The sequence below is a fragment of the Ovis canadensis genome, chromosome 5 (genome assembly GCF_042477335.2).
Source record: "Ovis canadensis isolate MfBH-ARS-UI-01 breed Bighorn chromosome 5, ARS-UI_OviCan_v2, whole genome shotgun sequence".
In the NCBI taxonomy this organism is placed as follows: Eukaryota; Metazoa; Chordata; class Mammalia; order Artiodactyla; family Bovidae; genus Ovis; species Ovis canadensis.
Genome location: NC_091249.1, coordinates 35,347,968 through 35,372,172, shown reverse-complemented (window position 1 = coordinate 35,372,172; position 24,205 = coordinate 35,347,968). Strand labels below are relative to the sequence as shown.

The window sequence follows — 24,205 nt, the reverse complement described above, 5'->3', positions numbered from 1 at the left end:
AACAAGACCAGGAGCTGACTGTGGCTCAGATCATGAACTCCTTATTACTAAATTCAGACTTAAATTGAAGAAAGTAGGGAAAACCGCTAGACCATTCAGGTATGACCTAAATCAAATCCCTTATGATTATATAGCGAAAATGAGAAATAGATTTAAGGGCCTAGATCTGATAGAGTGCCTGATGAACTATTGAATGAGGTTCATGACATTGTACAGGAGACAGGGATCAAGACCATCCCCATGAAAAGAAATGCAAAAAAGCAAAATGGCAGTCTGGGGAGGCCTTACAAATAGCTGTGAAAAGAAGAGAGGTGAAAAGCCAAGGAGAAAAGGAAAGATATAAGCATCTGAATGCAGAGTTCCAAAGCATAGCAAGAAGAGATAAGAAAGCCTTCAGTGATCAATGCAAAGAAATAGAGGAAAAGAACAGAATGGGAAAGACTAGAGATCTCTTTAAGAAAATTAGAGATACCAAGGGAACATTTCATGCAAAGATGGGCTCGATAAAGGACAGAAATGGTATGGACCTCACAGAAGCAGAAGATATTAAGAAGAGGTGGCAAGAATACATGGAAGAACTGTACAAAAAAGATCTTCAAGACCCAGATAATCATGATGGTGCAATCACTAATCTAGAGCCAGACATCCTGGAATGTGAAGTCAAGTGGGCCTTAGAAAGCATCACTACGAACAAAGGTAGTGGAGGTGATGGAATTCCGGTTGAGCTGCTTCAAATCCTGAAAGATGATGCTGTGAAAGTGCTGCACTCAATATGCCAGCAAATTTGGAAAACTCAGCAGTGGCCACAGGACTGGAAAAGGTCAGTTTTCATTCCAATCCCAAAGAAAGGCAATGCAAAAGAATGCTCAAACTACCGCACAATTGCACTCATCTCACATGCTAGTTAAGTAATGCTCCAAATTCTCCAAGCCAGGCTTCAGCACTATGTGAACCGTGAACTTCCTGATGTGCAAGCTGGTTTTAGAAAAGGCAGAGGAACCAGAGATCAAACTGCCAACATCTGCTGGATAATGGAAAAAGCAAGAGAGTTCCAGAAAAACATCTATTTCTGCTTTATTGACTATGCCAAAGCCTCTGACTGTGTGGATTACAATAAACTGTGGAAAATTCTGAAAGAGATGGGAATACCAGACCACCTGACCTGCCTCTTGAGAAATCTGTATGCAAGTCAGGAAGCAGCAGTTAGAACTGGACACAGAACAACAGACTGGCTCCATATAGGAAAAGGAGTACGTCAAGGCTATATATTGTCACCCTGCTTATTTAACTTCTATGCAGAGTACATCATGAGAAATGCTGGACTGGAAGAAACACAAGCTGGAATCAAGATTGCCAGGAGAAATATCAATAACCTCAGATATGCATATGACACCACCCTTATGGCAGAAAGGGAAGAGGAGCTAAAAAGCCTCTTGATGAAAGTGAAAGAGGAGAGCCAAAAAGTTGGCTTAAAGCTCAACATTCAGAAAACGAAGATCATGGCATTTGGTCTCAGCATTTCATGGGAAATAGATGGGGAAACAGTGGAAACAGTGTCAGACTTTATATTTCTGGGCTCCGAAATCACTGCATATGGTGACTCCAGCCATGAAATTAAAAGACGCTTACTCCTTGGAAGAAAAATTATGACCAACCTAGATAGTATATTCAAAAGCAGAGACATTACTTTGCTGACTAAGGTCCGTCTAGTCAAGGCTATGGTTTTTCCTGTGGTCATGTATGGATGTTAGAGTTGGACTGTGAAGAAGGCTGAGCGCCGAAGAATTGATGCTTTTGAACTGTGGTGTTGGAGAAGACTTTTGAGGGTCCCTTGGACTGCAAGGAGATCCAATCAGTCCATTCTGAAGGAGATCAACCCTGGGATTTCTTTGGAAGGAATGATGCTAAAGCTGAAGCTCCAGTACTTTGGCCACCTCATGCAAAGAGTTGACTCATTGGAAAAGACTCTGATGCTCTGATTGGGGTCAGGAGAAGAAGGGGACGACCAAGGATGAGATGGTTGGATGGCATCATGGACTCGATGGACGTGAGTCTGAGTGAACTCCGGGAGTTGGTGATGGACATGGAGGCCTGGCGTGCTGCAATTCATGGGGTCGCAAAGAGTAGGACGTGACTGAGTGACTGAACTGAACTGAACTGAATCCATTTCCAGTTTATCTTTGTGTATGGTGTTAGGAAGTGTTCTAATTTCATTCTTTTACACGTAGCTGTCCAGTTTTCCCAGCACCATTTGTTGAAGAGGTTTTGCCACATTGTCTTTGCCCCATTGTATATTTTTGCCTCCTTTGTCAACAACAAAAAAAGATACCCATAGGTGCATGGGTTTATTTCTGGGCTTTCTATCTTGTTCCATTGGTCTATATTTCTGTTCTTGTGCCAGTACCATACTGTCTTGATGACTGTAGCTTTGTAGTATCATCTGAAGTCAGGAAGGTTGATTCCTCCAGCACCATTCTTCTTTCTCAAGACTCCTTTGGCTATTCACAGTCTTTTATGTTTCCATATGTTTGTGAAATCTTTTGTTCTAGTTCTGTGGGAAATGCCCTTGGTAATTTGATAGGGATCTCATTGAGTCTGTATTTTGCATTTGGTAGTAAATCATTTTCACAATATTGATTCTTCCTACCCAGGAACATGGAATCTCTCTACACCTGTTCATGTCATCTTTGATTTCTTTCATCAGTGTCTTATAATTTTCTGTGTATAGTTCTTTTGTCTCCTTAGGCAAGTTTATTCCTAGATATTTTATTCTTTTTGTTGCAGTGGTGAATGGGATTGATTCCTTAATTTCTCTTTCTGATTTTTCATTGTTAGTATATAGAAATGCAAGTGATTTCTGTGAACTGATTTTGTATCCTGTGACTTTGCTGAATTCACTGATTAGCTCTAGTAATTTTCTGATAGGATCTTTGGGGTTTTCTATGTACACTATCTATCATGTCATCTGCAAACAGTGAGAGCTTTACTTCTTCTTTTCTGATCTGGATTCCTTTTATTTCTTTTTCTTCTCTGATTGCTATAGCTAGGACTTCCAGAACTATGTTGATTAACAGTGGTGAAAGTGGACATGCTTGTCTTTTCCTGATATTAGGGGGAATGCTTTCAGTTTTTCATCATTGAGAATAATGTTAACTTTATCTGTACCCCTACACTCACCAGTTAGATAGCTTCGAATAATCACCTCCCTCTAAAGTCCACTGTCCACATTGTATACCCAAAATATTAATACAAATCTAAAACTTGCTTAAAACCCTTCAGAGGTTTTTTTATTACCCTCAAGTTAAAACTTAACCTCTTCAAACTGGCACACAAAATATTGTTTTTCTTATCCTTGTATTACATATTATAGCCTCACTGCAGAGGCTAATATGTTGCTAAATTAAATACAGGATGCCCAACCAAATTTCAGATGAATGACAAATTTTTTTTTTTACTATAAGTATTTTCCATGTAACAGTGCAATTTATGCAATGTTTATGATACAATTCTATTAAAAATTATTTGCTGCTTTTCTGAAGTTTCGGGCATTGTGTAATTTTGTTTGCTAAATCTGGCAACATTTGAGGCTAATTATTCCTCTCACCTTCATCTTCCAATGTAAGGAGAAGCTGTAGGTTTGATAGTTCTGTAAAAGATAAAATTAGTACCAGGACTTGGAAACAGATTAGAGACAGGAATGACAAAGCAGAAGGTTTTGAGGATGGTCCCATGTTTCAGTTTACTAAGCTACATTTGCTGAGTTGGAGGACACTGGACAAGGAAGACTAGGCTAAGTCTTGGTTGTGACAACTCATCGACTATTTCTGTTTAACCTCTTGGAAACTTCTGTTATAGCTGCTTCTAACTGTTGAAGTGTTCCATTCACATTCTTTCTTACATATCTTTTTAAAAATTTTCTCTTCATACATGACTCAACTACTCTTATGGCTTCGAACCTCTATGCTGCTGCTGCTGCTAAGTCGCTTCAGTTGTGTCTGAATCTGTGTGACCCCACAGATGGCAGCCCACTAGGCTCCCCCGTCCCTGGGATTCTCCAGGCAAGAACACTGAAGTGGGTTGCCATTTCCTTCTCCAATGCATGAAAGTGAAAAGTGAAAGTGAAGTCATTCAGTCGTCTCCAACTCTTCCCGACCCCATGGACTGCAGCCTACCAGGCTCCTCCGTCCATGAGATTTTCCAGGCAAGAGTACTGGGGTGGGTTGCCATTGCCTTCTCCCGAAACCTCTATATCGGACTCTAAATGTTTATCTACAGCCACAGTCTCTGCCTTGAACTCTGGGCTCTTGTGTCACAAATTGCTTTCATGACATCCCCAACTGAAGGTTAATAAGCCTCTTGAAGTTTTAATATTTTCCAACATAATCCATATATACAGTAGTGGGGACAACTCTTGTATTTACATGGATTCGTCCACATAGTTATCCCCTAGGTCAAGACATAAAATATTTCCAACACCGCAGAAGTTTCCTACATTTTCTTTCCCAGTTAGTATCTCCCCAAGAAAAAGAAATGCAAAAAAGCAAAATGGCTGTCTGAGGAGGCCTTACAAATAGCTCTGAAAGGAAGAGAACTGAAAAGCAAAGGAGAAAAGGAAAGTTATACCCATTTGAATGCAGAGTTCCAAAGAATAGCACGGAGAGATAAGAAAGCCTTCCTCAGTGATCAGTGCAAAGAAATAGAGGAAAACAATAGGATGGGAAAGACTAGAGATCTCTTCAAGAAAATTAGAGATACCAAGGGAACATTTCATGCAAAGATGGGCTCAATAAAGGACAGAAATGGTAGGGACCTAATAGAAGCAGAAGATATTAAGAAGAGGTGGCAAGAATACACAGAAGGACTGTACAAAAAAGATTTTCACAACCCAGATAATCACGATGGTGTGATCACTCACCTAGAGCCAGACATCTTGGAATGTGAAGTCAAGTGGGCCTTAGGAAGCATCACTACGAACAAAGCTAGTGGAGGTGATGGAATTCCAGTTGAGCTATTTCAAATCCTGAAAGATGATGCTGTGAAGTGCTGCACTCAATATGCCAGCAAATTTGGAAAACTCAGCAGTGGCCACAGGACTGGAAAAGGTCAGTTTTCATTCCAATCCCAAAGAAAGGCAATGCCAAAGAATGCTCAAACTACCGCACAATTGCACTCATCTCACATGCTAGTAAAGTAATGCTCCAAATTCTCCAAGCCAGGCTTCAACAATACGTGAACCGGGAACTTCCAGATGTTCAAGCTGGTTTTAGAAAAGGGAGAGGAACCAGAGATCAAACTGCCAACATCTGCTGGATAATGGAAAAAGCAAGAGAGTTCCAGAAAAACATCTATTTCTGCTTTATTGACTATGCCAAAGCCTCTGATTGTGTGGATCCCAATAAACTGTGGAAAATTCTGAAAAAGATGGGAATACCAGACCACCTGACCTGCCTCTTGAGAAATCTGTATACAGGTCAGGAAGCAACAGTTAGAACTGGACATGGAACAACAGACTGGTTCCAAACAGGAAAAGGAGTACGTCAAGGCTGTATATTGCCACCCTGCTTATTTAACTTATATGCAGAGTATATCATGAGAAATTCTGGGCTGGATGAAGCACAAGCTGGAATCAAGATTGCCGGGAGAAATATCAATAACCTCAGATATGCAGATGACACCACCCTTATGGCAGAAAGGGAAGAGGAACTAAAAAGCCTCTTGATGAAAGTGAAAGAGGAGAAGTGAAAGAGTTGGCTTAAATCTCAACATTCAGAAAACAAAGATCATGACATCCAGTCCCATCACTTCATGGGAAATAGATGGGGAAACAGTATCAGACTTTATTTTTTGGGGCTCCAAAATCACTGCAGATGGTGACTACAGCCATGAAATTAAAAGATGCTTATTCTTTGGAAGGAACATTATGGCCAACCTAGACAGCATATTAAAAAACAGAGATATTACTTGTCAACAAAGGTCCATTTAGTCAAGGCTATGGTTTTTCCAGTAGTCATGTATGGATGTGAGAGTTGGACTATAAAGAAAGCTGAGCGACAAAGAATTGATGCTTTTGCATATGGTGTTGGAGAGGACTCTTGAGAGTCCCTTGAACTGCAGGGAGATCCAACTAGTCTATCCTAAAAGAAATCAGTCCTGAGTGTTCATTGGAAGGACTGATGCTGAAGCTGAAACTCCAATACTTTGGTCACCTGATATAAAGAGCTGACTCATAAGGGGATGACAGAGGAGGAGATGATTGGAGGGCATCACTGACTCAATGGACATGAATTTGTATGAACTCTGGGTGTTGGTGATGGGCAGGGAGGCCTGGCATGCTGCACTCCATGCTGCAGTTGCAAAGAGTCAGACATGACTGCACGACTGAACTGTACTCATCTCCCTTTCTAAAGATTATCATTATTCTGACTTCTGTCTTCCAGAATAATCTTGCCTGATCTTGAGCTTCATATATATTGAATATATTGAGTATATGCATATTTGTTTATTTATTCTTTCATGGAACATTATGTACATGAGCTGACAGAAAGAAGTTAATATGTGCAAATCAAAGTCTCTTAGTCACTCTCCTAACTTGCTCTGCCCTACAATGTCCCTATTGCAAGAAATGATATCAATAGTCATCTAGTTGCTCAAACCAATAATTTAAGAGTCATTCTTGACTTTTCTCTCTTACCCATTAAGGAGTCTAATCAGAAAACCTGGCCCATCTGCCTTTAAAATATATTTCAGATCAGACCACTGCTACCACTTAAGTCTCAAACACTATTATTTGACCATTCCAGTAGTTTATCTGACAATGTTTTCTTGCCTCTACTCTGCCCCCTTAGTCTGTTCTCCACACAGTAGCCAGAAAATAATTCTAAAATATGTACCTTATCATGTCCTTCCTCTACTCTAAATGCACTTATCAGAACATTCAGAAAAAAATTCCTCCTCCTTGTGATGGCATATAAGACTACCTTATACTACTTGCTCTGTGACCACAATTCATCCATTCTTTTTTTTTTTTAAGATTAACACTCCATCAGAAATTTTTTAAAAATATTTTTTAATTAATTCTTTTTATTTTTGGCTGCTCTGTGTCTTTGTTGCTGCACATGGGCTTTCCTTGGTTGCAGCAAGCAGGGTCTACTCTTCTTGTCATGAGGGGGCTTGTCATTGCAGTGGCTTCTCTTGTTGAGGAGCACAGGCTCTAGGTGTACTGGCTTCAGTACACACCGGCCCACTAATTGTGGCCTGCAGGTTCCAGAGCCTGGGCTCAGTAGTTGTAGCACATGGGCTTAGGTGCTCTGTGGCCTGTGGAATCTTCTCAGGCCAGGGACTGAACCCATGTTCCCTGTATTGGCAGGTAGATGCTTATCCACTGAGTCACCAGGGATGTCCTCGACTATTCGTTTTTACTTCCTTATTTTGCTCCTCTTTTCACACTAACCTCTTTACTTCAAACATGCTAAACACATTCCCATCTCATGGCCTTTCCTCCTATTATTCCCTTCGCCTGGCATGCTCTGCCCTCAGATTTTTCACATAGCCCACTCTCTCACTTCATTCAAGCTCTGTGCAAATGTCCCGTCCTCAGAAAGGCCTACCCTGATTAACTTGTCCAAAACAGCATCCCTAGCCACACTCTGTGTTTGTACCTTCCTTTTTGTCCTACATTACTCTTATTTCTGACATTGTTATATGTACTTGTTTATCTGTTTATTATCTTTCTTTCTCTACTATAACATATACTATGTTAGGGCACGGAATTTGTCATGTTCCCCAGCAACTAAAATAGTTTGTGTTACACCATGAGTGCTTAATAAATATTTGCTGAATGAGGGAAATTAATGAATGATGAGATAAGGTATCTCTACATCATCCAAGGGGAGATGTCCAGAGGCAGCTGCATCCAGAGAAGAGAGTCTAGAATGGAAAATTTGGAAGTCCTGCCTTTTATAGGACACTTATACATATCAATGGGTAGACTGAAAGGAGATTAAAATCAAGGAATCAGCCTTTAAGAACTCCCACATTTAATAACCAATAGTAGTAGGTAAGTTTGCAAAGAAGGTTGAGCAGAAGTCTGAGAAGTAATTTCTTGTTTGTTTCTATTACTAGACTATTGGATCCTTGAGGTCAGAAATATAGCCATTTCTTGGTTTCCTAACATTTAGTTTAGAGCCTGACAAACAACTGGAACAAACGGATATGCTGAATTAAGGAATATGTGAAGAATACCGCTAGAGCAAAATGTGATTTATTTAATTTTAAAATTTAAGTCAATCAACCACATAATAATAAGAATACAAAAGCATACATAATTACAGAATGACTATTCAGCCTTACTGCCAGGCTTTATAGATATTTTCCACTGCAAATCGAAACTTTTTATTTGCCAAGATCTAGATAAAATCATGATTGTTTTTGGTACCCTTACCAACTTTCCCTTTCATACCTTTCTTCTCTTGTTCACAAGCTCCTTAATCTTTTATCTATAAAACAAATCTTTCTTCTAATGCTCATCCTCCAGGGTAGTAGGTGTTACTCTTTTCAAGGATGTGTGCTTTTACAAGTTTAGTTTTTATCACCGATCCATTTCCCTTAGGATGGAAACCACCTTAATCATTTTTATGCCCATACTTCTTAATACCTAGCATTTTCTAAATGCTCATTAAGATACCTGCTTAAAGTAAAGATAACACCAAAAATTCTTTTTTTTCCAGCTTATACAGACTTTTATAAGCATTAGGAACAAAGCAAGCAATTCTTTAAATTTATCCCTAAACAAATGCTATAAAACTTACTGCAGGAAATAAAGAAAATAGAAATCTGAAATGAAGCAGATGTTAATAAGGTTGTAAATGTCTTGCTAAGTTCATTCTAATAATAAACTGCATAATAGAGGGCCAAAAAATGCAAGGCATTTTGTTGTTTCTTTTATTTTTCAATCATCACGCATAACTTCAATGTATCTGTTAACTGATTACCTTCTTCTCCTATGATTGAAATTTACAAGGACAGGAAAAATATATCATTCCCTGTTGGTATATATCAGTAATGCCTAGTATAGAATATACACCCAGTAGATGTTTATTAAATGAATTAATGAGAGGTACTGTGGGGATAGTTAAGAACTAACCTCACACATCTTCATTTCTTAAATACAACCACACACTAAAAAGCACTCAATTTCCTGGGCTACCAGTTTTCTTAACATATATCATACTGTGACAAAAATAAAAAAATAGACGATTATAAAAATGATTAGTTACATTATTAATTACATGATTCTGAATGTGAACCTGATTCAAATTTCATTATTAATTACCTGATTCTGCCTTTGGTTCTGGAGAAATACTTTGGTCTGCTAACATCGTCATGCTAGAACAAGAACAAATTAATGGAATTCTTTTACTGTTTGAGTAACTTTTGAGAATCTTCAAATAATACTTAAAGTAAGGACATTCCTATGCAATCAATTATCCTGTAGAAAAAATACAACTAGTTAGAAAAATGTTAATATATCTATATGAACTAATAGTTTTTTGAAAAGGCAATATGTGTATCCATCAGTGTGAGACAACAGGTACAAAGCATAGTATTTATTTTTTTATTTTTTCATTAATTAATTTATTTTAATTGGAGGCTAATTACTTTACAATATTATAGTGGCTTTTGCCATACATCAACACAAATCAGCCACGAGTGTACACATGTCCCCCATCCTGAACTCCCCTCCCACTTCCATCCCCATCCCATCCCTCAGGGTTGTCCCAGTGCACTGGCCCTGAGCGCCCTGTCTCATGCATCGAACCTGGACTGGCGATCTGTTTCACATATGGTAATATACATGTTTCAAAGCTATTCTTTCAAATCATCCAACCCTCACCTTCTCCCACAGAGTCCAAAAGTCTGTTCTTTATCTCTGTGTCTCTTTTGCTGTCTCGCATACAGGGTCATTGTTATCATCTTTCTAAATTCCATATATATGCATTAATGTACTGTATTGGTGTTTTTCTTTCTGACTTACTTCACTCTGTATAATAGGCTCCAGTTTCATCCACCTCATTAGAATTGATTCAAAGGCATTCTTTTTTAATGGCTGAGTAATATTCCATTCTGTATATGTACCACAGCTTTCTTATCCATTCATCTGCTGATGGACATTTGGTTGCTTCCATGTCCTGGCTATTGTAAACAGTGCTGTGATAAACATTGGGGTGCACGTATGTCTTTCAATTCTGGTTTCCTCGGTGTATATGCCCAGCAGTGGGATTGCTTGGGTCGTATGGCAGTTCTATTTCCAGTTTATTAAGGAATCTCCACACTGTTCTCTATAGTGACCGTACTAGTTTGCATTCCCACCAACAGTGTAAGAGGGTTCCCTTTTCTCCACCCTCTCTCCAGCATTTAGAATCAGACAGATCTCGATTTAAAGCTCAGGTCTGCTACTCACACTTAAGAGTCCTTGGGAAAGTTACTCAACCTGTTTTGAGTCATGATTGTCTCATTTATGCAAAAAGAATAGCAGTCTTGTCTTCTAGGATTCTGCTGGTAAGGATCTCAAGTAACATGAGAGATAATACTTAAAAAAATTAATATTCTTTTTCTATTTCATACTTTCATAAATGAGACTGCCCCCAATCAAATGTGTGAAAGAGGATTATTTATTATAAGAATACAAAAAGACTAAAGCTCAGCCTTTGATCACCAAAGTGGGATTTCTGAGTTCCCAGTGGACTTGAAAACTAAATGTGAAAGGATTATTTTAAAATTCCTATTACTGCTTTAGTGAAAAGTTGAACTCAGTAAGCAAAAAGAATTTTACTCCTTCATATTTCCCCTTTAAATTCATCCTGTCAAAAAGACAAATTTAAAACTATAATGCAATTCATGGGGTCGCAAAGAGTCGGACACGACTGAGTGACTGAACTGAATTGAACTGAAAACTATAATTCAAAGACGCACATACCCTGTGTTCATAGCAGCAGTATTCACAATAACCAAGACACGGAAACAACCTAAATGTCCATCAACAGCTGAAAGGATAGAGAAGATGTGGTGTGTGTATACAATGGAATATACATATATAAAATACTACTCAACCATAAAAAAGGATAGAGTAATGCCATTTGCAGCAACATGGATGCAACCAGAGATTATCATATAACTTATATACGGAATCTAAACTATGACACAAACGAGCCGATCTATGAAATAGCAGAATCAGAGACACAGAGAACAGACTGGCGATTGCCAAGCAGAAAGGGGTTATAGGAGGAATAGAGTGGGAGGTTGAGCTTAGCAGATGTAAGCTTTTACATATTGAATGAATGAACAACTGCATAGAGAACATACTGTATAGAATAGAGAACTATTAATGTATTCAATATCCTATGACAAAGCATAAAGGAAAATAATACTTAAAAAACAATATGTATGTAAAACCAAATAAATTTGTTGCACAGCAGAAATTAACACAACACTGTAAGTCAACTATACTTCAATTGTAAAAATAGAAAAAAAAGAAACAAATACAATACAATACAAATACAATAAATTCATCCTGTCAAAAATAGTACTTTTTTGCCCCAAATAAAATTTCATGTGTATTCTACTGTTTTTGTGGTACTCTCTGGTAATAAACACACAGTTTTAGGTAATAAAAACCCCACTATTGGTCTTCTTCAAAACTAGAGGCACTGAAACACAGTCTGAAAATAAAAACCCAGCCTTTTAGCACAAGTAGCTTGAGAAGCACTGCACGATTATGCTGATGCCTGCTGAAGAGAAGGTGTGTTACCCATGCCCACACGGAGAGCTTGCTCCCACTGCCTACCTACCATTCAGCCTGTCTACTCATATTAACAGCATAAAACATTCCTCATTACTTAAGCCTCTTTAACCTGCTGGATGTCTTCAGAATATGTCACAAGAAAACCTGGATTCTGCACTATCACCATCTAGTGGCTAAAAGCGGACAATGTCAACTTCTACAGGCTTCTCAGGAAGATTGCTCAGGGAAACTGTTTTGGATTTCCAAAACTGCACTGGGGTAACAAGCAGAAACTCCTGTGCCAGGTTTGTGATAACTGTAAATCACAGAACTTGGCTGCAAAGCAAAGACAAATGAGCACCTCCTTACCTGGGACTTAAGTACTAAAGCAAGATTACCAGTTACAATGTTTCCCTGGTGGCTCAGATGGTAAAGGATCTGCCAGCAATGCAGGAGACTGAGGTTCAGTCCCTGGGTTGGGAAGATCCCCTGGAGAAAGAAATGGCAATCCACTCCAGTATTCTTGCCTGGAGAATTCCATGGACAGGGGCCTGGCAGGCTATGGTTCATGGGGTTGCAAAGAGTCGGACATGACTGAGCAACTAAAATACATAATATCACAACACCAAACTCTTATTATTTAATTTAAACCTCTTCCTTTTCCCAACCTAGCTCTGAGTTAGACTTCTGAAGTGAGGGCAACTATAGTCTTTTTTTCCCCTTCTATTTTTTGTTCTTTTTCCTCCCCCATTTGCTAACTACTCTTTAGGATTCTCTGGCATTGGAGCAGCAGGAAGGAATTGTAGGAAAAAATAGGAAAGGTCTATCCTGATCTTAATTGATATTATTATAACATGTCCTTGGTGCCCTTTGGGCATGACAGATAACCAAATGCTGACACTTTCAAACATGAAGTATTATATTTTGAAGGGTTCAAGGTAAAATTGCCCTACATTTCATGCAAAGATGGGCTCGATAACAGACAGAAATGCTATGGACCTAACAGAAGCAGAAGATATTAAGAAGAGGTGGCAAGAATACACAGAAGAACTGTACAAAAAAGATCTTCAAGACCAAAATAATCATGAGGGTGTGATCACTCACCTAGAGCCGGACATCCTGGAATGTGAAGTCAAGTGGGCCTTAGAAAGCATCACTACGAACAAAGCTAGTGGAGGTGATGGAATTCTAGTTGAGCTATTTTAAATCCTGAAAGATGATGCTGTGAAAGTGCTGCACTCAATATGCCAGCAAATTTGGAAAACTCAGCAGTGGCCACAGGACTGGAAAAGGTCAGTTTTCATTCCAATCCCAAAGAAAGGCAATGCAAAAGAATGCTCAAACTACTGCACAATTGCACTCATCTCACATGCTAGTTAAGTAATGCTCAAAATTCTCCAAGCCAGGCTTCAGCAATATGTGAACTGTGAACTTCCAGATGTTCAAGCTGGTTTCAGAAAAGGCAGGAGAACCAGAGATCAAATTGCCAACATCTGCTGGATCATGGAAAAAGCAAGAGAGTTCCAGAAAAACATCTATTTCTGCTTTACTGACTATGCCAAAGCCTTTGACTGTGTGGATCACAATAAACTGTGGAAAATTCTGAAAGAGACGGAAATACCAGACCACCTGACCTGCCTCTTGAGAAACTTATATGCAGGTCAGGAAGCAACAGTTAGAACTGGACATGGAACAACAGACTGGTTCCAAATAGGAAAAGGAGTACGTCAAGGCTGTATATTGTCACTCTGCTTATTTAACTTATATGCAGAGTATATCATGAGAAACGCTGGGCTGGAGGAAGCACAAGCTGGAATCAAGATTGCCAGGAGAAATATCAATAACCTCAGATATGCAGATGACACCACCCTTATGGCAGAAAGTGAAGAGGAACTAAAAAACTTCTTGATGAAAGTGAAAGAGGAGAGTGAAAAAGTTGGCTTAAAGCTCAACACTCAGAAAACAAAGATCATGGCATCTGGTCCCATCACTTCATCGCAAATAGATGAGGAAACAGGGGAAACAGTGTCAGACTTCATTTTTTTGGGCTCCGAAATCACTGCAGATGGTGACTGCAGCCATGAAATTAAAAGACGCTTACTCCTTGGAAGAAAAGTTACGACCAAACCAGATAGCATATTGAAAAGCAGAGACATTACTTTGCCAACAAAGGTCCGTCTAATCAAGGCTATGGTTTTTCCTGTGGTCATGTATGGATGTTAGAGTTGGACTGCGAAGAAGGCTGAGTGCCAAAGAATTGATGCTTTTGAACTGTGGTGTTGGAGAAGACTCTTGAGGGTCCCTTGGACTGCAAAGAGATCCAACCAGTCCATTCTGAAGGAGATCAGCCCTGGGATTTCCTTGGAAGGAATGATGCTAAAGCTGAAACTCCAGTACTTTGGCCACCTCATGCGAAGAGTTGACTCATTGGAAAAGACTCTGATGCTGGGAGGGATTGGGAGCAGGAGGAGAAGGGGATGACCGAGGATGAGATGGCTGGATGGCATCACTGACTCGATGGATGCGAGTCTGAGTGAACTCTGGGAGTTGGTGATGGATAGGGAGGCCTGGCGTGCTGCGATTCATGGGGTCACAAAAAGTCGGACACGACTGAGAGACTGAACCGAACTGAACTGAGGACGCTCTCACTTGCTGCTTTTATGATGTTCTCAGATTTTGCATTTGATGATACAAGTTCCAGCCTTCTTTTTTTAAAATACGTTTTTCATTGTGTTTTTAAAAGTTTTTATTTATTTGGCTGCACCAGGTCTTAAGTGTGGCATGCAGGATCTTTAGTTGCAGCATGTGGATCTAGGTCTCTGACCAGGGATTGAGCCCAGAGCCCCTGCATTAGGAGCCTGAAGTCTTACCACTGGACCACCACGGAAGTCCCTCCAACCTCTTTCAGTCAAGTTTATTTTGTCTTTTCTAAGAAGCCACACTGGACATGATCCCTTTCAAGATGATCCCTTCTGCGGGATCTAGGTCTGACATTTGGGCAATATGCACAAATCTTTGCTGTGCAAAACTCTGAAAGTATATCTAGCGTCCTCTTTATCAGCCACTCCACAGCATCTAACTGACCTTGCTTTGAACCTTTCCAGATGTGAGTCAGAAACCAAATTCCAGAGAATACATGCTGAACTTTCCAAATGGTTCTCTGGGGGCTTCTTCTCTTGTGTTGTAGTGAGGGAGAAGTTTCTTTCTCTCCTTGCATATGACACCATCAACTCTTATCAAAGAAATAAACAGTTTTTAAAAATGTATTCATTTTTTTAAATTGAAGGATAACTGTTTTACACAATTTTGTTGGTTTCTGCCAAACATCAACATAAACATTCTCAATCATTTCATCCTCTCAGTGCATTCTTATCCTTTTTTAAAATAACTTGGAGGTTGGTGATGAGCTAATGATGAAAGAATTAGGTTTTGATCTCATCTATTACAAGCTTGACATGCACCGTTCTACACAGAATGGGGGATAGAGTAGTTGTCATTTTATTTTGTTCTCATCTATTGAGGTCACTTTCCAAACTCTAAGACTACATGAAAGTACATTTAACATCTTGCTAGTTCAAAAGGTTTCACAAACCAAAGGCAATGCAGAGAAGGTGGTCAAATTTAGAACCAAAATACCTGGTACAGGACTATTGTGTCTAGGAGAGTTTACCATGAAGGTTGCAGAAAGAAAATGAAGTAAAAGTCTGGGTGGAGAACTTCAGTGAGATTTAAGGGGTTTAGGGTGGTAACGAAAGCTAAGGTGAGGAAGAATCAGCAATGGAGAACTTCAGGCCCCAAAAAAGGCTGTAAGTTCATCAGTGACTTTATCAGTAGAGTCCAGCCTAGGTATAGAACTAGGCTTGAAACCTGCAGCACAGATTAGTAAAAATTCAGAGACAACTCATGGGTCCCAGACACTCTCAAGACCCAGCTTCACTTCTCCCCCACCTCTGGCCTATACATCTATATTTACAACGATGATTTGTCCAAACTGGGACCTTTCTGAGAGTAAAAGTCAGCTCTATTAAAGATTATGTCACAATAGCAGGTACATACTGGGACTGTCTCAGGTAAATCATGAGGCATGACCATCCTCAGGAATAGTTTCATACTTCCCCATTCACTTCAGTGGATTCTGTTAGCCCTGCTTTGAAAATATATCCAAACTCTGACCTCTCACTATCTCTTCTCTTGCCACTCTGGTCTGTAGTCCAATATTTCTTGCCTAGTTAGGGCAGTATTCTCCTAACTATAATTTCCCTAATTCTTTGCCTTATCATAGTCTGTTCTCAACACAGCAGCCAGGATGATTCTTTCAAAACATAAGCCATATTACATCATCCTTCTAAACCATTCAACAGCCTTAAAATTCACTTATACTTGCCTAAAATGCTTTATATGATTTGGCATCTTGATTCTCTCACTTATCTCCTAACTCACTACTCCGCCTCACTTCACACCAGGAGCCCAAGCCCTCCTGCCTTGGGTGTGGCTCCAGCCAGTCCCTCTACCTGGAATGTTCTTTTCTCCAATGAATTACACAGCTTGGTCTATCTACTTCTTATGTCTCTGCTCAAATACTACCTTTTCAATGGTGAGTCTCTGACCACAATACTTAAAAGAGCAAATCTCTACCCTAATATTCTGTAGTCCCCAATCATGCTTTATTTTTCTCCATAGCATTTATTACCATATGAAGTGAAGTGAAGTCACTCAGTCGTGTCCGACTCTTTGCGACCCCATGGACTGTAGCCTGCAGGCTTCTCCATCCATGGGACTTTCCAGGCAAGAATACTGGAGTGGGTTGCTGTTTCCTTCTCCAGGGGATCTTCCTGACCCAGGAATCGAACCCAGGTTTCCTGCACTGCAGGAAGATGCTTTACCCTCTGAGCCACCAGGGAAGCCCAAGTGAAAGTGCAAGTCACTCAGTCATGTCCGACTCTTTGGGACCCCACGGACTATACAGTCCATGGAATTCTGCAGGGCAGTATACTGGAGTGGGTAGACTTTCTCCTTCTCCAGGGGATCTTCCCAACCCAGGGATTGAACCCAGGTCTCCCACATTGCAGGCAGATTCTTTACCAGCTGAGCCACAAGGGAAGCCCCAATAGCATGGTATAAATTTACTTGCTTATTAATTTCTTGTTAATATCCTCCAACTAGAATGTGGACTCAATTAAGGCAGAAATTTTGTTTCTAATCAATTTTGTTACAACAATTATATAGTCAGACAGACAGACAGATGGATAGATAGAAAATATACTCTGGTAATCAGAACAGTCCTGGCATATAGTGAGTCCTCAACAAATACTGAATAAACAAACACCTGAATTTCTGGGCTACTAATCATACTTGCTATATAACTATGAGAACAAAAAGCATTAAAAACACAACAACTTTAAAAAATGTTAGTTCTTACACTTTTCTGTGGCATTTCTGATAGTCTTCTGAAGAGGTACCTAAGGGGGAAAAAAGATCTATTAGGAATATAATTCAGGGGAGGGGAATCAAGATGGCAGAATATGAGAAGATGGAGTTCACCTCCCACAGCAAACATATAAAAAAATATATCCACATGTGGAATAATTCTCATGGAAAACTAACTGGAAACTGGCAGGAAAATGTTAATACAAACAAAGCTGCAAGAAGGATCTCCACATAATCAGCCGGGATGGAAAAAAAAAAAAAAAAAGAAGGCATCAGGTCAGGACCTGTGCCCCTGGGAGGAATCTGTAATGAAATAAAACATCTGTGTGGGTAGACCCTTCCCCTGGGGAGCATTAAGTTAAGCCCAACCTGGGCATCACAGTCCTGGGGTCCTGTGTGCATGAGACAAACTTCCTTTCCTGCTCAGAAATCCACTGAGATGACAGTAGGGCTGGAATAAGGAGTACACACATGCTGGCTTGCCAAAAATCAGGGCAAAGAGAACTTCATGGCACTTCCCAATCCAAAAGGGGAAGTACCCCAGCCCCACTCACTCTGCACCACAGCCTGAACCAGGTTCTGGGCAAAGACTTGGTCTAGCTACACAGAGACACACTGGAGTGCCTGGGGTGTGATCTGGATGGAGCTGTGGTGGCCACTATCTTGCATGCATGTAGGGTGGCATCAAAAGAGTGTGAAGAAAGGCTTTGGGACCCAGGAGGACCACACAGGTCCCACCGGATTTCAAAATCTTCAAATAACCAGAGGATCATCTAAGAGAGAGGGCTATTCATCAAGGAGGCTGACTTTAAGGGATGACTTCAGCTGGAGGATACAGATCTTGATGCCAGTAAAAGGGTCTGCAGATGTGGCACAGCATGCCTTCGGAGTAGATGTTGTCACCACTCCTTCTTGACTATTGAGGAAACTCAAGCACAGGGGACTTCAGAGATCAAGCCCTGAGCCTTTGGAGTGGGAGCACTCACTCCAACACCCTAGACTAACAGAGAACAAACCCCAGGGAGTATCAAACAGTGAGAACTCACACAAAAGAAACCACTTGAATACAAGACCCAGCATCACCCAAACACCAGTAGCACCCTGTCCAGGACGCCTTATCTAAACAACAAACAAAACAAAAATACAAACCCAATCATTATCATACAGGATTACCACCTCACTCAGCCTTGCCAATCAGAGGGAAAACAAACAAACAAACACTCAGCACAAATCTCACCCTATACAAAGCTTACACAAACCACTGGACCAACCTTAGGAGGGCAGAAACCAAAAGGAAGAAAGAATTCAACCTTGACGCCTGGGAAAAGGAGACCTCAAACACAATAAGCTTTTTAAGAAATGAGAAGACAGAGAAATACTACACAAATGAAGGAAAAACTTAAAAACACAGAAGTCCAAATAAATGCAGAGGAAATAGGCAAACTATCTGAAAAAAAAATCAGAATAATGATAGTAAAGATGGTCAAAAACCTTGAAAATAAAATGGAGAAAATGCAAGAATCAATTAAGACAGACCTAGAAGAATTAAAGAATAAACATACAGAGACAAACAACACCATTAATGAAATTAAAAATACTCTAGAAGGAACCAGTAGCAGAATATCAAAGCAGAAGAATGAATCAGTGAACTGGAAGATAAAATGATGGAAATAACTTCGAAGAGCAGAATAAAGTAAAAAGAATGAAAAGAATAGAGGATATTCTCAGAGACCTCTGGGACAATATCAAACACACCAACATTCAAATTATAGGGGTCCCAGAAGAAGAAGAGAAGAAGAAAGGGTATGAGAAAATCTTTGAAGAGATTATAGTTGAAAATTACCCCAACATGGAAAACGAAATAGTCAATCAAGTCCAAGAGGCACAAAGAGACCCATACAGGATAAACCCAAGGAGAAACACACCAAGACACATACTAATCAAACTAACAAAGATTAAGCACAAAGAAAGAATATTAAAAGTAGCAAGGGAAAAGCAACAAGTAACATACAAGGGAAACTCATACATTTTACAGCTGATCTTTCAGCAGAAACTCTGCAGGGCAGAAGGGAATGGCAGGATATATTTAAAGTACTGAAAGGGAAAAATCTATAACCAAGATTACTGTACCCGGCAAGGATCTTATTCAAAATTGATGGAGAAATCAAAAGCTTTTCAGACAAGCAAATGTTTAGAGAATTCAGAACCACCAAGCCAGCTTTACAACAAATGTCAAAGGGACTTATATAGTCAAGGAGGAGAAGGGGATGACCCAGGATGAGATGGCTGGATGGCATCACGGACTCGATGGACGTGAGTCTGAGTGAACTCTGGGAGATGGTGATGGACAGGGAGGCCTGGTGTGCTGCAGTTCATGGGGTCGCAAAGAATCAGACACGACTGAGTGACTGAACTGAACTGAACTGATAGTCAAGAAATATAAGAGAAGAAAAAGATCTACAAAATCAAACTCCAAACAATTAAGAAAAGGGCAATAGGAACATATATAGCAATAATTACTTTAAATGTAAATAGATTAAATGTTCCAACTAAAAGGCATAGCGGAGAAGGCAATGGCACGCCACTCCAGTACTCTTGCCTGGAAAATTCCATGGACGGAGGAGCCTGATAGGCTGCAGTCTATGGGGTCGCGAAGAGTCGGACACGACTGAACGACTTCACTTTCACTTTTCACTTTCCTACATTGGAGAACGAAACGGCACCCCACTCCAGTGTTCTTGCCTGGAGAATCCCAGGGACAGGGGAATCTGGTGGGCTTCCATCTATGGGGTCGCATAGAGTCAGACACAACTGACGCAACTTAGCAGCAGCAGCAAAAGGCATAGACTGGCTGAATGGATACAAAAATAAGACCTATATATATGCTGTCTACAAGAAACCCACTTCAGACCTAAAGACACATATAGACTGAAAGTGAGAGGATGGAAAAATATATTCCATGAAAATAGGAATCAAAAGAAAACTGGAGTAGCAATCCTTATATCAGACAAAATAGACCTTAAAATAAAGAAGATTACAAGAGATAAGGAAGGACACTACATAATGATCAAGGGATCAATCCAAGAGGAAGACATAATAATTGTAAATATCTATGCACCCAATATAGGAGCACCTCAATACATAAGAGAAACACTAACAGACATAAAGGAGGCAATTGACAGTAACACAATAATAGTAGGAGGCTTTAACACCCCACTCACACCAGTGAAGAGATCATCAAAACAGATAATTAATAAGGAAACACAAGTCTTAAATAATACATTAGATGATATGGATCTCATTGATATCTTCAGGACATTACATCCCAAAGTTGAAGAATAAACCTTCTTCTAAAGTGCACATGGAATATTCTCCAGAATAGACCACATCTTGGGTCACAAATCAAACCTCAGTAAATTTAAAAAAATTGAAATTGTATCAAGCATCTTCTCTGACCACAATGCTATAAGACTAGATATCAATTACAAGAAAAAAAACCCTTAAGAAACACAAACACATGGAGATTAAACAATATGTTTCTAAATAACCAGCAGGTTACTGAAGAAATCAAAAGGGAAATCAAAAAATTTCTAGAAACAAATGACAATGAAAACATGACAACTCAAAACCTGTGGGATGCAGCAAATGCAGTCCTAAAGGGGAAGTTTACATCAATACAATCCTACCTTGAAAAACAAGAAAAACATCGAATAGACAACCTAACTTTACACCTAAAACAACTGGAAAAAGAAGAACAAAAAACCTCCAAAACTAGTAGAAGGAAAAGAAATCATAAAGATCCAAGCAGAAAGAAATGAAAAACAGTAATAAAGATTAATAAAACTAAAAGCTGGTTCTTTGAGAAGATAAGCAAAATTGACAAACCTTTAGCCAGACTCATCAAGCAAAAAATTGAGAAGAATCAAATCAACAAAATTAGAAATGAAAAAGGAGAGGTTACAACAGACAATGCAGAAATACAAAGGATTCTAAGAGACTATTATGAACAACTATTTGGCAATAAAATGGATAACCTGAAAGAAATGGACAGATTCTTAGAACAGTTCAATCTTCTAAGACTGAACCAGGAAGAAATAGAAAGTATGAAAAACCCAATTACAAGCACTGAAATTGAAGCTGTGAAAAAAAAAAAAAAATCTCCCCCCAAACAAAAACCCAGGACTAGATGGCTTCACAGAAGATTTCTGTCAAACGTTCAGAGAAAAGCTAATGCTTATTCTTCTAAAACTCATTCAAAAATTGCAGAAAAAGGAACATTTCCAAACTCATTGTATAAGGCCACCATCACCCTAATACCAAAACCAGACAAAGACAACACACACAAAAAAAACTACAGGCCAATGTCACTGATGAACATAGATGCAAAAATGCTCAAAAAATTTTAGCCAACAGAATTCAGCAACATATCAAAAAGCTCATACACCATGATCAAGTTGGGTTTATTCCAGGGATGCAAGGATTCTTCAATATACACAAATCAATCAATGTGATACACTGTATTAACAAATTGAAAGATAGAAACCATACGACATTCTCAATAGATGCAGAAAAAGCCTTTGACAAAATTCAGCACCCATTGATGATTAAAACTCTTCGAAAAATGGGCACAGAAGGAACTTACCTCAACATAGTAAAGGCCATATATGAGAAGGCTACAGCAAACATTATTCTCAATGGTGAAAAACTGAAAGCATTCCCCCTAATATCAGGAACAAGACAAGCGTGTCCACTTTCACCACTGTTAATCAACATAGTTCTGGAAGTCCTAGCTACAGCAATCAGAGAAGAAAAAGAAATAAAAGGAATCCAGATCAGAAAAGAAGAAGTAAAGCTCTCACTGTTTGCAGATGACATGATAGATAGTGTACATAGAAAACCCCAAAGATCCTATCAGAAAATTACTAGAGCTAATCAGTGAATTCAGCAAAGTCACAGGATACAAAATCAGTACACAGAAATCACTTGCATTTCTATATACTAACAATGAAAAATCAGAAAGAGAAATTAAGGAATCAATCCCATTCACCACTGCAACAAAAAGAATAAAATATCTAGGAATAAACTTGCCTAAGGAGACAAAAGAACTATACACAGAAAATTAAGACACTGATGAAAGAAATCAAAGATGACATGAACAGGTGTAGAGATATTCTATGTTCCATGTTTCAATATTGTGAAAATGATTATACTACCAAATGCAAAATTCAGACTCAATGAGATCCCTATTAAATTACCAATGGCATTTTTAACAGAAATAGAACAAAAAATTTCACAAACATATGGAAACACAAAAGACCCCGAATAGCCAAAGGAGTCTTGAGAAAGAAGAATGGCACTGGAGGAATCAACCTTCCTGACTTCAGATGATACTACAAAGCTACAGTCATCAAGACAGTATGGTACTGGCACAAAAACAGAAATATATAGACCAATGGAACAAGATAGAAAGCCCAGATATAAACCCATGCACCTATCGGTATCTTTTTTTCGTTGACAAAGGAGGGAAAAATATACAATGGGGCAAAGACAATGTGGCAAAGACCTCTTCAATAAATGGTGCTGGGAAAACTGGACAGCTACATGTAAAAGAATGAAATTAGAACACTTCCTAACACCATATACAAAGATAAACTGGAAATGGATTAAAGACCTAAATGTAAGACCAGAAACTATAAAACTCTTAGAGGAAAACATAGGCAGAACATTTGATGACATAAATCAAAGCAAGATCCTCTATGACCCACCTCCTAGAGTAATGGAAACAAAAACAAAAGTAAACAAGTGGGACCTGATTAAATTTAAAAGCTTTTGCACAGCAAAGGAAACTACAAGCAAGGAGAAAAGACAGCCCTCAGAATGGGAGAAAATAATAGCAAATGAAACAACTGACGAGGAGTAATTTCTAAACTATGAATAATAGCAAATGAAACAACGGACAAGGATTAATTTCTAAACTATACAAGCAGCTCATACAAGTCAATGCCAGAAAAACAAACAACCCAGTCAAAAAGTGGGAAAAACCCGAAACAGACATTTCTCCAAAGAAGACATACAGATGGCTAATAAACACATGAAAAGATGCTCAATATCACTCATTATTAGAGAAATGCAAATCAAAACTACAATGAGGTATCACCTCACACCAGTCAGAATGGCCATCATCAAAAAGTCTACAAACAATAAATGCTGGAGAGAGAGTGGAGAAAAGGGAACGCTCTTGCACTGTTGGTGGGAATGTAAATTGATATAGCCACTATGGAAGATGGTATGGAGATTGCTTAAAAAACTAGGCATAAAACCACCATATGACCCAGCAATCCCAGTCCTAGGCATAACACATGAAAAACACTCAATATCACTAATTATTGGAGAAATGAAAATCAAAACCACAATGAAGTATTACCTAACACCTGTTAAAATGGCTATCATGAAAAAGTATATCCAAAAAAATGTTGGAGAGAGTATGGAGAAAAGGAACCCTTCTACACTGTTGGTGGGAATGTAAACTGCCACAATTAAAATGTAGCCACTATAGAAAACAGTATGTAGATTCCTCAAAAAACTTAAAATTAAGCTACGTATGATCCTGCAATCCCATTCCTGGGTATATACCCAGAAAAGATGAAAATTCTAATTTAAAAAGATACATGCTGTTGAAAAGCAGAGACATTACTTTGTCAACAAAGGTCCATCTAGTCAAGGCTATGGTTTTTCCAGTAGTCATGTATGGATGTGAAAGTTGAACTATAAAGACAGCTGAGCACCAAAGAATTGATACTTCTGAATGATGGTGTTGGAGAAGACTCTTGAGAGTCCCGTGGACTGCAAGGAGATCCAACCAGTCCATCCTAAAGGAGATCAGTCCTGGGTGTTTATTGGAAGGACTGATATTGAAGCTGAAACTCCAATACCTTGGCCACCTGATGGAAGTGCTGACTCATTTGAAAAGACCCTGATGCTGGGAAAGATTGAGGGCAG

General features: G+C 39.1%; 1 protein-coding gene across 1 annotated transcript in view; it reads right to left on the bottom strand.

Annotated features, from left to right (window-relative positions):
- Nucleotides 1-24,205, bottom strand: part of MEIKIN (meiotic kinetochore factor) — a 123,537-nt gene that overhangs the window by 66,766 nt on the left and 32,566 nt on the right. The window contains exons 7-8 of the mRNA XM_069591595.1: nucleotides 17,199-17,238; nucleotides 9,332-9,384 (exon numbers count right to left, since the gene is read on the bottom strand). Coding sequence (XP_069447696.1) covers nucleotides 9,332-9,384; nucleotides 17,199-17,238 — 93 coding nt within the window. The remainder of the gene's footprint in view (nucleotides 1-9,331; nucleotides 9,385-17,198; nucleotides 17,239-24,205) is intronic.